The sequence below is a fragment of the Rhyacophila brunnea genome, unplaced genomic scaffold, assembly GCF_057557595.1.
Source record: "Rhyacophila brunnea isolate RB1 unplaced genomic scaffold, BYU_Rbru_1.0 scaffold_13, whole genome shotgun sequence".
Lineage (NCBI taxonomy): Eukaryota > Metazoa > Arthropoda > Insecta > Trichoptera > Rhyacophilidae > Rhyacophila > Rhyacophila brunnea.
The window spans coordinates 18,315,928-18,330,313 of NW_028232785.1; the positions used below are offsets into that span (position 1 = coordinate 18,315,928).

General features: G+C 35.5%; 1 protein-coding gene across 1 annotated transcript in view; it reads right to left on the minus strand.

The window, feature by feature from the left end:
* The window catches only part of LOC147076758 (lachesin-like), a 36,565-nt gene that overhangs the window by 13,306 nt on the left and 8,873 nt on the right, over window positions 1-14,386 (minus strand). The window contains exons 2-4 of the mRNA XM_085941346.1: window positions 3,671-3,889; window positions 1,853-1,945; window positions 562-689 (exon numbers count right to left, since the gene is read on the minus strand). Of these exons, the coding sequence (XP_085797472.1) occupies window positions 562-689; window positions 1,853-1,945; window positions 3,671-3,800 (351 nt within the window). The 5' untranslated portion in view covers window positions 3,801-3,889. The remainder of the gene's footprint in view (window positions 1-561; window positions 690-1,852; window positions 1,946-3,670; window positions 3,890-14,386) is intronic.

Genomic DNA, 14,386 nt, shown 5'->3' on the forward strand with positions numbered 1-14,386 from the left:
AGCCAATAGCTGTATTCGACCATATTGCTTTAGATATCAATATATTCCACTTGTGTGTGAGTGCATGTAAACGTTTTTAGGTGGAATGCACCTATTTAGTTATATTTTTTAAAAGGTTCAGAACTAACCAATCATTGGTGATGCCAATTGGAGAGCCAATAGCTGTATTCAAGACATCACTTTAGATATCGATATATTCCACTTGTGTGTGACTGTGGCTGAACATTTTTTAGATGGAATGCACCTATTTAGTTATATTTTTTTAAAAGGTTCAGACTTAACCAATCATTGGTGATGCCAATTGGAAAACCAATAGCTGTATTCAAGCATATCGCTTTAATTATCGATTTATTCCACTTGCGTGTGAGTGTAGGCAAACGTTTTTTAGATGGAATACACTAATTTAGTTCAGTGTATATTGTTTCATAAGGTTTAGAATTTACCCACCATTAGTGATGCCAATTGGAAAGCCAATAGCTGTATTCAACCATATCCCTTTAGATATAGATATATTCCACTTGCGTATGTCTTTAGCATATTCTGTATACTTTTTGTACAAACCTGTGGTCCAACTTGTGTAATCTGCAAGTTATATCCATCGACGAGTCTAAAGCGATCGTCTCTGATCACCATCAGGCTGGACGCAGTCAGCACTGCCGCTCCTCGTCTCCACAGCAGCACCACAGATCCTGGAAACCATGAGATACATTATAAACACCTCGGGATACCGCATAATAGGAATTGGGTGCGTACAAGTTCGATACATAGGTCAACAGTTTCATTGAACTTCGGTCTCTAGTAACCCAACATGATCAAGCATGCACACAGGGGGATCCTCAGATTCAACCCCCCCCCCCCAGAAACGAAAGAAACATAAAATATTTAAGTGAATGGAATGTTAGTTCTTCTTCTTCGTCTTCTTATGGTCGTCGAGCAGCTACTGTGAATAGAATTACGTCCCTAAAATTCGTGTCCGGAAACTTGTACGTATGCAGTTCGCCGTATCATACTTTACCATGAAATGTTGTATCGGAAATATATGGCCGTATATTAAAGACCGTCTAACCTCTTTAGGTTATACAGTACTGACATAAAATTCATATCTAAATAAAACACCGTTCTTGTCGGTTTACACTTTACAGGAAGCCAGCAGCAAACAAATTTAGAAAATAACCGATATACTAGATTATTTGTTAGGTTAGGTTAGGTTTTCATGAATTTTGCCAAAATCAGCTATGAAAATAGAATTAATATTCATATCTAATACAATTGGAGACCGTAAAGTATACGGTCATCTCTGTCTGATAAGAAAGCTCATGGCGAACTATGCAACTCATAAAATTTATTGAACTATGAATTCAACCAAGGCCAATATAAAAATTAGACGTTGTTGAATTGACAAGATGGTTAAGTACATGGCCCACATAAGGGGAGGGCTCTAGCCTAGGGGCCCGGGTTAAAGGGGGGGGGCGGTGTGTCGGGTCGACCACATAATTGAGATAAACACACATATTAAATTTGCTCTAATAGTAAAAAAAGTCGCCTGTATTTGACCATTTCAAAATAGGTACTTATTAATTTTTGGTAATTGTGTGTTCTCCATAATGTGATAAAAATCGCTGAAAAAAACACCATTTAGAAATCGCCAGCCACTGTAGAGCGTCAGACTGCTTTTAACGTTAGTGGTAGGTAGGGGGGCCCCGCCAAAGATCATGGCCTGGGGGGCGCTACAAGATGTGGGGGCCATGGTTTAGTAACAACAGTAAGAGAGGAATGGAATCAGCTTGGAGAAGTCTTCATCCAGCAGAGGATTGACTCAGGCTAGTGATGATTATGTAAAACAAATGCTTACCTAGGTTCTGAACCTGGCAGGGTAACAATAATGTGTCACCTATCACCGCTCTGTATGTTTGACCCCTTGATAAGAAGCGAGGACCATCTTCGGCTGTGAACAGAAATGAATGCAGAATATATTATTTTATCTGAATATTATTTCACTGATTTGTAGGCAGTTAACGAAACTTCAAAACAGACTTGCACCCTTTTATAAGAAATTAAAGCATTGTTAATTAAAGCAACCACGATGGCCGCACGGCTTAAGCGTCGGCCTATAGCGTCGTGGGTCCCATGTTTCTGGGTCTGGCAAGTACACACATTGTTTTTCAATTTTTATTAGAGGCGTCTAATTCCAAAAATTCACAGTCCACATTTGGTCAAAATCGAAAAAAAAATACGCACGTAATCTTTGATAAATTCCAAAACGCGACAAACCCCTATGAAAAAAAATATTTTAAGTCTTGATTTATTACAAAAAGCGCCAAGTCCGTGTTTCATAATATTATTTAAAGCTTGGTTGATTTTGCGCCTATTTAAGTCAACCAATGAGGGAACGTTCAATATTGTAAATGGCGTTTCCTATGCTGTAACATCAGCTGGTAAACTCATGACAGTGCCACGGAAATATGTGCCTTATGAGGAATAAATTAAAAAGTGAAGTACAAGTAGCGCTACGACCAATTTTATTTTGCCTATATTTATTACATTTAAGAGTTTATTGGCTGAAACAAATTGCCATTTGGTTCTAATTTCGACATAGAATACAACGGAAAAAATAATCTCACGTTAAAACAAATAATTGAAGCTTGAAACATAAAAACGTTGTTCCCGAAAATATTGAATTGTGGACTTATCGCTTTTTGTAATTAGACGCCTCTAAAAAAGGTATGAGTCAGAGTATGGACCTAATAGGTTGAGCAAGTGGCTGACATTCATTTCTCGTAAAACAAAATCTGTTATTACAAACCATTGTGTAAAGACCATATTATCGTCTCTGTTCTGGCAGAACACACTAACTGGAGAATACTTGTTTTGAGTCATTTGACTTTGAAGTTGTTAAAATGTTTGAAATGGTCTATCATGTGAGTTTATTAAGTAATCGTATAAAGGACGACTTTAAAATAAAGACTGTTTATTTATTAAGAAGGTTTCCAGATGGTAAAGTTTGAAATAAGGAACATTTTGGTATAACTAACTCAATATGTCATTTTTTCGTATTAGTGTCTTCTGCCAGAACAGTGACGATATTATGATCAGGTTTGGACATGGTCGAATAAAAATGGTTGCATAAATAAAAAAATATTATACAGTACCTACAAAATGTTCTTATTTATAATAATTATGTATTTTGCAAAGGTACAGATGGTTTAGTTGGGTTCTATTACAGTTACCCCCTGTACAAAAACCCCTCAACCTTGTCAATAAACCCCACGTAAAAAATACAAGACATTAACTACTCCCGTATCAGTGGTACGTTTAATGACAAATAGGTCCGATGTTATGATTAATTTTGAAACACCTACGATTATAAAATTACATTTTTTAATTTTCCTAATAAATCCATGCATTCATTATCAATTTATAATTTTAATTTTGTATAAATTACTTATACAAACATTGCTTAATTTAAATAGTCTCCTCTCTTACAAATCACAATACATAAGTAGATACATAAGGAGGCTTTCTTTTAAATTTTCTGATGAATCTAAAATAAACTTTGAATAAAATTTCTTTGACACAACAAGCAATGAGTGGAGAAAATCATTGTGTATGTTTTTCTTTTAAATTTTTACGCGGGTGGTTGAACTTTGTCTTTAAAGTTAAGTTTTTATACCTCTGCTGGTGTGCGATTGGCTCCTACACCGGCCAACCAGCGACAGGGCCAGGATTATGGCCAGGGAGTAGGGCCAGACGGCGATCGGGCTCCTGCGCCTTCGGGCCCCCGGAGAGCGTTCCTCTCTCATTGTTATTGCTTCTGTAAGATGCTCAGCGAGGCCTTCATTGTTGATTGATGGGAGTTTGCCATCGCGTTTGTAGCGTCTTGCTGTCGCTTCTGTGAAAAAAATAGATAACTACATAATATTATATAATTATTGAGTTATTACAATAATTAATACAGTAAATATAATAAATTATGATGCAGTGGCGCACCCATGGGGGGGGGGGGGGGCAAGGGGCCCTGGCACCCCCCAAAAATGAAAATTATCAGAATGATTTTAAACATTGAAATTGAAAGCCAATAAACTATACCTTTGGGCTTAGACAAATAAAGAAATGGCAAACAAATGATTTGTAATAATTCTCCAGCACCCTTTTTAGAAATATTTCTTAGATTTTAATTTCTAACACAAAAATTTCGAAACACTAATGTCAGGTTTTTTTAGAAACACAATCCCTAAAGGAACTGTCAAAAAATTCTCAGTGTCCACCCGAATTCCGGAGTGGTGTAGGTCATGGCTGGGGAGGGCTGACAGAGCTCTAGCCTGGGGGCCCGGCGTGTCGGGTTGACCAGATACGAGAGATAAACACACATAATAAATTACCTTTAATAGTAAAAAAAGTCGTCTGCGGCGCTATTATACTTCATAGCCATGAACATTTTCAATTACTTATATAATTGTGCAATATATTTTTTGATTATTATGTTAGATGTATTAAAAATCGCCAATAATTCACTGTATAAGTACCCTTAATTTGAACTGAAACACAATTTGAAGAACGTTAATGTAGTGTTTCACACTGACTTTAATCTTAGCGGTAGGTAGGGGGCCCGCCAAATATCGTAGCCTGAGGGCCCGTTTCAGAATGTGGGGACCATGGTGTAGGTACACCGAGTGCAATAGACAAAATACCGATAAACGAGAAATTAGGCTGTGAAGAAGGAAAAGATCATATGGGACTAATTTACATTCTCCTCCTTGGCCCCCCCCAATATTAAATCCTGGGCGCGCCACTGTTATGATGTGTTTAGATGGATTTGATGAACGTTTTTCAAATATCCATCCAGTTTTACACAATTAATGTTTTGCCAATGATGGAACTATCTACTCAAATCTTCTGCACGCAGACCGCGTAGAATGGTTAGGTTAGGTGTCTGACTATGAACTGTATCTGTCTGGGTATAAAAAAGACAAAACTAGATAAAGTGTAAGTAATAAGGCAAGGTATGGTACGTATGAGGTCGCACTGGGGCAAGAGATGTGTGGCAAAAACGTCTGGTAGTTAGCCCACCTACCAATCGTTGTGACGTGTCTTATTCGACAGAAGCATATTTTAATTAGGCTGTTAAGATCCGACATAAATAGAGCACACTAAACTTTGTCAGTCATACTTATTTATTCTCATTATGCGTCAATTACATTGAAGTGGCGCCAACTTGTCCTTGCCCTATGCCCCAATGTTGGGACGTGACAGGGTGGAAGAAGATAGAGACACCTATGTAAAAATTAAGAAAGCATGACGTTTATTGGGGTCACTCAGACCCATCCCGTCGCCGCGGTGCAAATTAATCTCCTTCAACAAAGTATGTGAATGCATTTGCGTTAGTTTACGCATACTGAGGAGCGAATCAAATGACCCCTAGCAAAGTAAAAATGCTCGCTGTATGTCGTTATTCAAAACTGATAATGGTAAGTATATAATAATAATTATTATTAATTTATTTATTATTTGTAAGCACGCTTTTTAGATGTGATTAAGTAACGACTCAGGTAATCATATTATTTATTCTGAAAAATATTCATTTCCTCATTACTAAATTATATTGTTATAAGTAGCTTGGTTCATAATGTATAATATGAGAAAGTATGTAATGCGTCAATTACATTGAGCTTCTTTACGAGCTGTTTGTTGGCGAATTTACAACCTGCCTGTAAAGACGCCCAGTGTAATCATCGAACAAGCTAACAAGCAGGTTGTAAACACTCTACCGAGAAAAGTTGAAAGCCGGTCAACTTTACACGCTACACGCTGGCGTGTGAGCCTACTGCGTCTGCGCAGTAGCAACCTCCCGGTAAAAAAACGAACTACGTTCTGTCAAAATAGTTGCTGGCTTGTGGCTTCTCAGCGAATGGAAAGTTTTGTGTGTAATCATCAAATCGCAGTAGCTGAATCGCCCGCTTTTAAATTCGCCAACAAACAGCTCGTAAAGAAGCTCAATGTAATTTACGCTTTAAACTAAGACTACAGTGTATGGATAGTGTTTGTTAGTTTTTAAACTTCAATTAAACCCTGCCTAATCCAATCCATAATGGATAATATTTAAAAAATATTCGTTTATCTATAAAATATATAAAATTATGCTATATTTATGTCGTATCTTAACAGCTTACCTCCACCCTTCGCCACTGTTTAAAACTATCATCCAGTGGTGAAGGGTGGAGGTAGGCTGTTAAGATCCGTTATAAATAGTGCATACTAAACTTTGTCAGTCAAACGTATTTGTTTACATTAAACTAAGACTACAATATAATATGTAGATAGTGTTTGTTAGTTTTAAACTTCATATAAACCCTGCCTAATCCAATCCTTAGTAGAAAATAGTAAAAAGATATTTGTTTACCTATGAAATATCTAGAATAATTATGGACATTTATGTCGTATCTTACCAGCCTGCCGCCACCCTTCGCCACTGTTTAATACTATCATCCAGTGGCGAAGGGTAAGACTACAATATGTAGTGATAGTGTTTGTTAGTTTTTAAAATTCAACTAAACCCTGCCTAATCCAACTCATAGTTGTTAATAGTCAAAAAAATATTCGTTTATTCATAAAATATCTAAAATTATACCATTAAACCATACATATATTTTTAATATTATATAGCTGATAGAAGAATATTTTTATCGATTATGGTTTGGTTCGGCAGGGCTTCAATGAATTTAAAAAAAACTAACCAACACAACTGTAATATTGTATATTCTTAATTCAATGAAAACAAAAATGGATGACTGAAAAAATGTGTAATATTTTTGTCGGAACGCCTATAGCACACCTAAACTATAATGGTTTGATTTAGGCAAGGTTTAATTAAATTTTAAAAACTAACCAGCACCATCTGCAAATTATGTTCTTCGTTCAATAAAAACAAATAAGTATGAAATACAAGGTTTAGCGTGCACTATTTATGTAGAATCTTAATAGCATACCTCCACCCTTCGCCACTGTTTGATACCATCGTCATGGTATATACGACGGAACTGCGTGACCTGGAAAGACGCACTGGCGAGCGCCAGAAATTCTGAGGATCGGGCATGGTCAAAGAAGAAAGACGAAGAGCTTTTCGCCGTCCTTCAGAATTTAAATGCCATACCCTTCCATGTTAAACGGATAAATGCAATACAAATCTTAGAGTAGGCAAAAAACCTTTCCTTTCCACAGAACCAACTCTTAAAAGCAAACATATTTATTATTCTCTTTCATTTTATATTTGCCGCCCCTTAGAGTGTGCCGCCTCTAATCAATTCATGATCTTCCTAACCCCACGGGACATTACTTAAAGTACAGCTATCGCTCTACAGTTTTGTGTTTCACAGAAAACGTTTGATCTCGTATAGAATTTTGAATAATCCGAGATTACAGCCAATTAAACGAAATATACCTCGTAGGTATATCTCGATATATATGTAAGTATTAGGATATAATTTATTATAGCCATAAAGTAAAAAAAATAGTGTAAAATCATAAGATATAAGACCTAACCAGGTGTGCATTTATAAATAAAGCACATAGCATTTTTTTTGCTACTAATTCCGGTCGCACATACAAACTCGACTCGACTGCAGCACATCCAGCGACGTCCCGTCGGGGTAGGCAGATTGAGCGTCGCTTGAAGGCGGCAGTTACTCGAAGAGCGGCAAATCGAGGAGAATCATTTGATATCCATATATAGAAATAGCTACCTAAACTTAGTTATAACGAAAATATCTTTCCATTAAAAAATTGCGATATCTAGTTTACTTCTCTTGCCCTTCGACGTCCTTTGTGATCAGAAACGACACGCGCACAGATGATAAAAAATACTGTATAATACATGAAGCGGCATTTCGGCGCTGCCCATGGGCGGAATTTTGTCTAGGGATGTCACTGAGCACATCGAATGTATCGATGTGATTATGTTGTTATTTACAAAATATACGTAAACATATGTCGCATATAGCGCCGGTGCGACATTTTTGGTAGAAAAAAACATCTGCTTGTTGCATGTGACAAATTTTATTCGATATGGGTCGCAGATAGAAGAAGTGCCAAGGGAACACAGAAATAATGGAAACTGAAATACCAAACGGGTAAGAAGAAGAATAATCGGGATAAACTTAAACACGTGTCAAGAATACGCCATACGTCGAATACTGACAACTACTGCTCTCAGTGAATGCATTGACGCTCATTTAATATTGATGTATTACACACACTATTGCACGTGTATAATACGTGTTTCGTTTTCGTAGGAGACTCACACATTCAAAACCCTACATCAAAATGTAGCGTATTGAATATGGCCTATCGGATTTCTATTTATTTTCTATTCTGTTCTGTGACGAACGCAATTTATATTCGTCAAACTCTCTCTCCTCGGAGATTTGGACGCGATTTAACGAGCCATCTGGAGCCGCCTTCACACCGTTTATACACAATTATTATAGTAATATGAAAGTACCTACTAACTGTAAAACAAATATTATTTTGAAAGTTTTTAGATAAAGCCTCGTTCATAAATTCTAAAAGCTGATATACTATAGAAACTTAATAACTATTTTTTCCCCATAAAGTACCGAACCATAGGGATGGTGTCAGGGAATAAACGTTAATTTGTTATTTTCTTTTTAGTTCTACAACAGGCCACGACGCCCAATGCTAGTAGTGTAGTAATAACACGGAAATAATTACAGAAACACTCAGGCGTTAAATCAAATAATTATTGTATTGTATAGAATCCGCAGCCCCCGGATTAAAAAATATTCGTTTATCTATAAATCATCTAAAATTATGCAATATTTATGTCGTATCTTAACAGCTTACCTCCACCCTTCGTCACTGTTTAATACTATCATCCAGTAGCGAAAGGTGGGGGTAGGCTGTTAAGATTCGCCATAAATAGTGCACGTGAAACTTTGTTAGCCATACGTAATTGTTTTTATTGAACTAAGACTGCGGTTTGTTTGATGGTTTGTTCTAAAAATCAATTAAACCCTGCCTAACCAAATCATAATAGTTTTGGTTTATTTTGGGTAATATGACGAAATTGTGCACACTTGTTTATTTGTTTTCGTTGGATTGATAATAGGTACATATTACACATCGTCGCTATAGGATTTGTTTCCCGAATAGACCAAATGTCAATTTTTCAGGAGACGAAAAACAAATTTCATTGTCGTATTATGAAATATCAGTAGATGTATCAATCATTTTTTCTACACTGTATGATTGCAACATTATCTAAGAAAAGATTCCAAGAATAATATACTGGTATAAATCAGTAAATGCACAGAAAATGCGTTTTATTTACAAGTACTCGTTGTGGATATTCGGGAATTTTTTAGCGCTCTCTCAGAATTATGGATATTCGGGACAAAACAAGGACGTTCGGGACTTAAGACCGTAGCGTATTGCTGCACGGCCCACGGATTACTGAGTGGTCAAAAAGTACGCACCTCAAATGTTATATTTATTTACACGATAATTGTTAATGATTACTTTTACTATTTAAATACCTAATGATCGTAATAACCCAAGTTCGTAGGTAATAATAACATGCGGCATTCGCTTTTTTCGGTTGTTTTCGTAATAAGTAATAAAATAGTTTTTAATAATCTTTTTTTTTTATTCAACGAATAATTCACAAGATTTAAGAATGTACCATTCTAATTAATTAAAAATGTACCATTCTAATTAATTAAGAATGTACCATTCTGAGAAAATATATTATAACCAATAGAAAAAATCTTTTTGAAAAAAGTAAGACACCCGGCAGGAATCGTCCCTGCATCTCCTGGGTTTACGACCCAGTCCACAAATTATCCACTATGCTACGAGGTGACATACTTATGACGACAAACTTTAACTATTGGCCTTTTAATACCTGCTCATCAGTATTCTTCAAAATCAAGCGACTATCGGCGATCGGTTTTGGTTTATTAAATAAAAGTAGGTATCTACTACTTCAATTACTAACCGACGTCACGGATTTCTCCAATATTTTATGATGGTACTTACTCGTACTTGCTAACAATTTTATATTAATACTTTTTCCAAAAAAAAAAAAAAAACTATGTATATTATTATATCTATATATTTCTATAATTAACAATTAAACTTATTACAAACCACCAAATAAATATTATATATTTACTATTGGAATGACAATACAAAATATTAGCATCTATAAATTAATTACCATTGGCTGCTAATATTAGGTAGGTACCAATATCCTAAGTATATAATATTTACCAAATAAATAGTTACTAACATACATATTAAATTAAATTAACTATCAGCGCATTCAAAAATAAATAATAGCATCGCCTTTATTTTCATAGAAATACCTAGATTAAAAGTAAAATAAAGACAAACAATGTTTAATTAATAATAATTTGAAATAATAATTATTTTTTACGTCATAGTAGTTGCCGGGTCACACTGTAGAATTCATATAACCGTTGGGATTTTGTGTCATTTATCAAAACAAAATGCAGTTATTTAGGTTAAAATACTCACTTCCAAAACTTTACTATAAGTTCAGGGCGAACTGGTGATGTATCAGCTATAAATGATCTCTTCAAATTTGATGAATTCACTATTAAAACAATAGTAACTTTAAAAACAATATCAATAAGACGAAATTTGAAAGATCATTCCGGACGGCCGAAAAATATGAAAGTGGGCGTGATTGTTTTAGAGCTGGACAGCGTGAATGTGGGAGCGAGATGCACGGCGTCAGCGCGGTTTGATTGGCTAAAAGTCATATTCGGGAAATAAAAACTGAGCCAGAGATTTATTTCGACCGAAATTAACTTGGATATTCAGGTACGAATAGTTGGACATTCGGGAGAACAACACGGAGTAATTGTAACTTAACATGGCGTATTCGGGTTTTTCAAAAAAATATCTCTGTTCCTAGATAAAAATATATTGTTTTTATAAATGATTTCGGTAGAGTTCGATAAAAGAAATTGAACTGTATTAAAATGTCGATTTCGACAAAAATGGATATTCGGGAAACAAATCCTATAGCGACGACATATTGTTGGTTCATTTTTTAAATTCATTTAGCCCTGGCTATCATCATCATCATCAGCCTGAATCTATCCACTGCTGGATGAAGGCCTCTTCAAGCTGCTTCCACTTCTCTTGGTCCCGTGAATTACGTTGCCAAGTACTTCCGCATAACTTTATCATTTCATCGATCCAGCGGCCTCTAGGTCTACCTTGCGGACGTTTTGTACTTCTTGGATACCACTGGATGACTAGATTTGCCTGGCTATAATAGATAACAAATATTATTATATCTATAAAATATACAAAGTTATGTATGATTTAAATGCATAATTTTAGATATTTTATGGATAGACGAGTATTTCTTACAATTATCTATTATGGCTTGGTTTCGCAGGGTTTAATTGAATTTTAAAAACTTACTAACACCATTTGTAAATTGTAGTCTTATTTCGATGAAAACAAATATGTAGGTACCTACGTATAACTGACAAAGTTTAGTGTGCACTATTTATGTTGGATCTTAACAGCCTACCTCCACCCTTTGCCACTGGTGGAAGGGCCGCCGATAGACCCGAAAAACTGACAGTAACTATTGTCAATTTGCATAACAATAAGCTGCGTTTGGTGAGGGTAAGCAGGTCATGCAATGCTTAGGGGCGATAGTTTAAGGAAATAACTTTGTCATTGCAGGTAAGAGCGGTTGCCATTGTTATAATATTTTTCAATTCAAAGTGATTTTCGCATTAGCAGACCATTACACCAGTAAATTCTTGACATGGTGTCTTTTCAGGCAGACTCTATGGACTTCTTATCTGTTCAACATGTCCATGTGGTGGAGAAATACAGAATGCAAACAGTATTCTCTGGGAATAGCCTAAAATGTGTACGGAAAGGAAAGAACTGCTTAAGTCAGTTCAGTCAGCTATTGGTCGCACAAAGCGAAACTCTGCCATTCTTGGTAGTATTGACCTATTTTTTTTTTTTATAAACGGGAGCATCCACTGCCTGTTCTCTCAAGCTGCAGACCTAACCTGCCATCGGTAATGCCAAATGGGAAGGAAATAACTCTGTTAAATAAACTCATGTTGGATACTTATTTATTGAGAGTGAGTTTATTTATACGTTTTTAAGAGGCGGTCCACTTAGTTGACCCAGTGTGCTTACCAGGGCTCGAAATGGAAAATTTTACGAACCGGAGCGCATGATAATTTTTAGAAAATATCAACATAGTATGAAATGTATTTTATGAAAATAAGTGCGTTAATTTTTTTGATATTATGGTCTATCTATCTCAGATGGTTAAATTATTTTTTCCACAAGACGGAGCCATAATTTTGGGGATTTTATGATCCGGAACGGTGCTCCGGTGCGCTCCGGTCCAATTCGATATTTTTATTTACAAATATTGTGAACACTTTTATATTGTCATGTGTCATGCTCATTATATTACGTTAAATAAATAAATTTGAATCTGAATTGAAAACAACATGATATTATGGTGAATTTGCCAAAACCGTGAGTCAAACCGAGACCTACGACTTTATAAACTGATCATCGATAATTGGTTGGGCCATTTATAGTCCCATTCCACTCCTTATCTCTTCACCCACCTCCTAATCGCCAGTGTTATTGTTACAAGACATTCAGAAGTTGAAACCAGACAACGGAGCCATCATACATCATCACAAAGGTTGGTGTCTGCCACTCTGTTCCATCGCCCCCACCACTAGATCCGACCTCCTCATCTTCCATTAAAAATAATTACAGTCCACTTAAAGGCTCAACCAATAATAACATGTAGTCAAACGAAAAAATTCGAATTGCATCAACGGGCTCGCACGTGAACTGTCAATTTTCATCAACCGGCTCCGACGGACGGGCGTTGTCACATCACTGGCTCCGCTAAGAACGTATTTACCTACTTAGGCACTTTATAAAAGTTATAAGTGTGTTTCTAATGGCTTTTATGTGAAATAAAAGAAAAAAAATTAACATAAAAAACTTTTATTTTTTTATTTTAAGAAAATGGCATCTGGTCTTTGGCGGTATTATGGTGTTTTTAATGTGCTTTAGGTTTTTTTTTTATGTTTTCGACATAAAGTCGAATGTAATGATTACCCACCCACTTAGATGGAAAGTAAATTTTCCTATTAGGGAACGAATATCATGTTTTATATACCTACATAGTAACAATATATCCAGGGGCGGCTCTACCTTAAGGGTTAGTAGGGACCATCCCCACATCATTATCATGTCAAAAATACACGTCCGATATTTTTATCATTGTCATAATATACCTACTTAATAACATGATTTAATGAACTATTTAATTTATTTTATCCGTCTAAACCCGTTGCAATTTTATAGATATATTTATTTTTATTATACAAATAAATAAAGCAATGATCGCAAATTATGGAATAACATAATGATGATTACGTGGAATCAAATTAATTAATTAAATTAAATGAGGGGTATAAAATCATAACCGCCACTATCCACAAATGCAAATTGTTCAGTATTTAAAAAAAAAAAACCATTTTAATGTCCCATTTACACCTTTTTGAGTGTTTTTGAATTGTATTCACATCCTATTAGATTTGTGCTTAGATTCGCAATTCAAAATCAAGCAATTTTAGTTCTGTTACTGCAAAAAAAAACAATTATTTTTTTTAATAGTGGAGGTTTTGCATTAAATCATCTCAAAAATTATAAGGTATGGATAGTGGCGGTTATGCTTTTATAACCCTCAAATACGCCCTATTTCATTGTGACACCTATGTACAAATTAAAAAAGCTATGGCGTTTATTGGGGTCACTCAGACCCATCCCGTCACCGCGGTGCAAATTAATCTCCTTCAAAAATGTGAATGCATTTGCGTTAGTTTATGCATACTGAGGAGCGAATCAAATGATCCCATGGTGAGTAAAAATGCTCGCTGTATGTCGTTATTCAAAACTGATAATGGTAAGTATATAATAATAATTATTATTAATTAATTTATTATTTTTAAGCACGATTTTTAGATGTGATTAAGTAACGACTCAGGTAATCATATTATTTATTATGAAAAATACTCATTTCCTTATTACTAAATTATATTGTTATACGTAGCTTGGTTCATAATGTATAATATGAGAAAGTATGTAATGCGTCAATTACATTGAGCTTCTTTACGAGCTGTTTGTTGGCGAATTTACAATCTGCCTGTAAAGACGCCCAGTGTAATCATCGAACAAGCTAACAAGCAGGTTGTAAACACTCTACCGAGAAAAGTTGAGAGACGGTCAACTTTACACACTACACGCCGGCGTGTGGGCCTCCTGCGTCTGC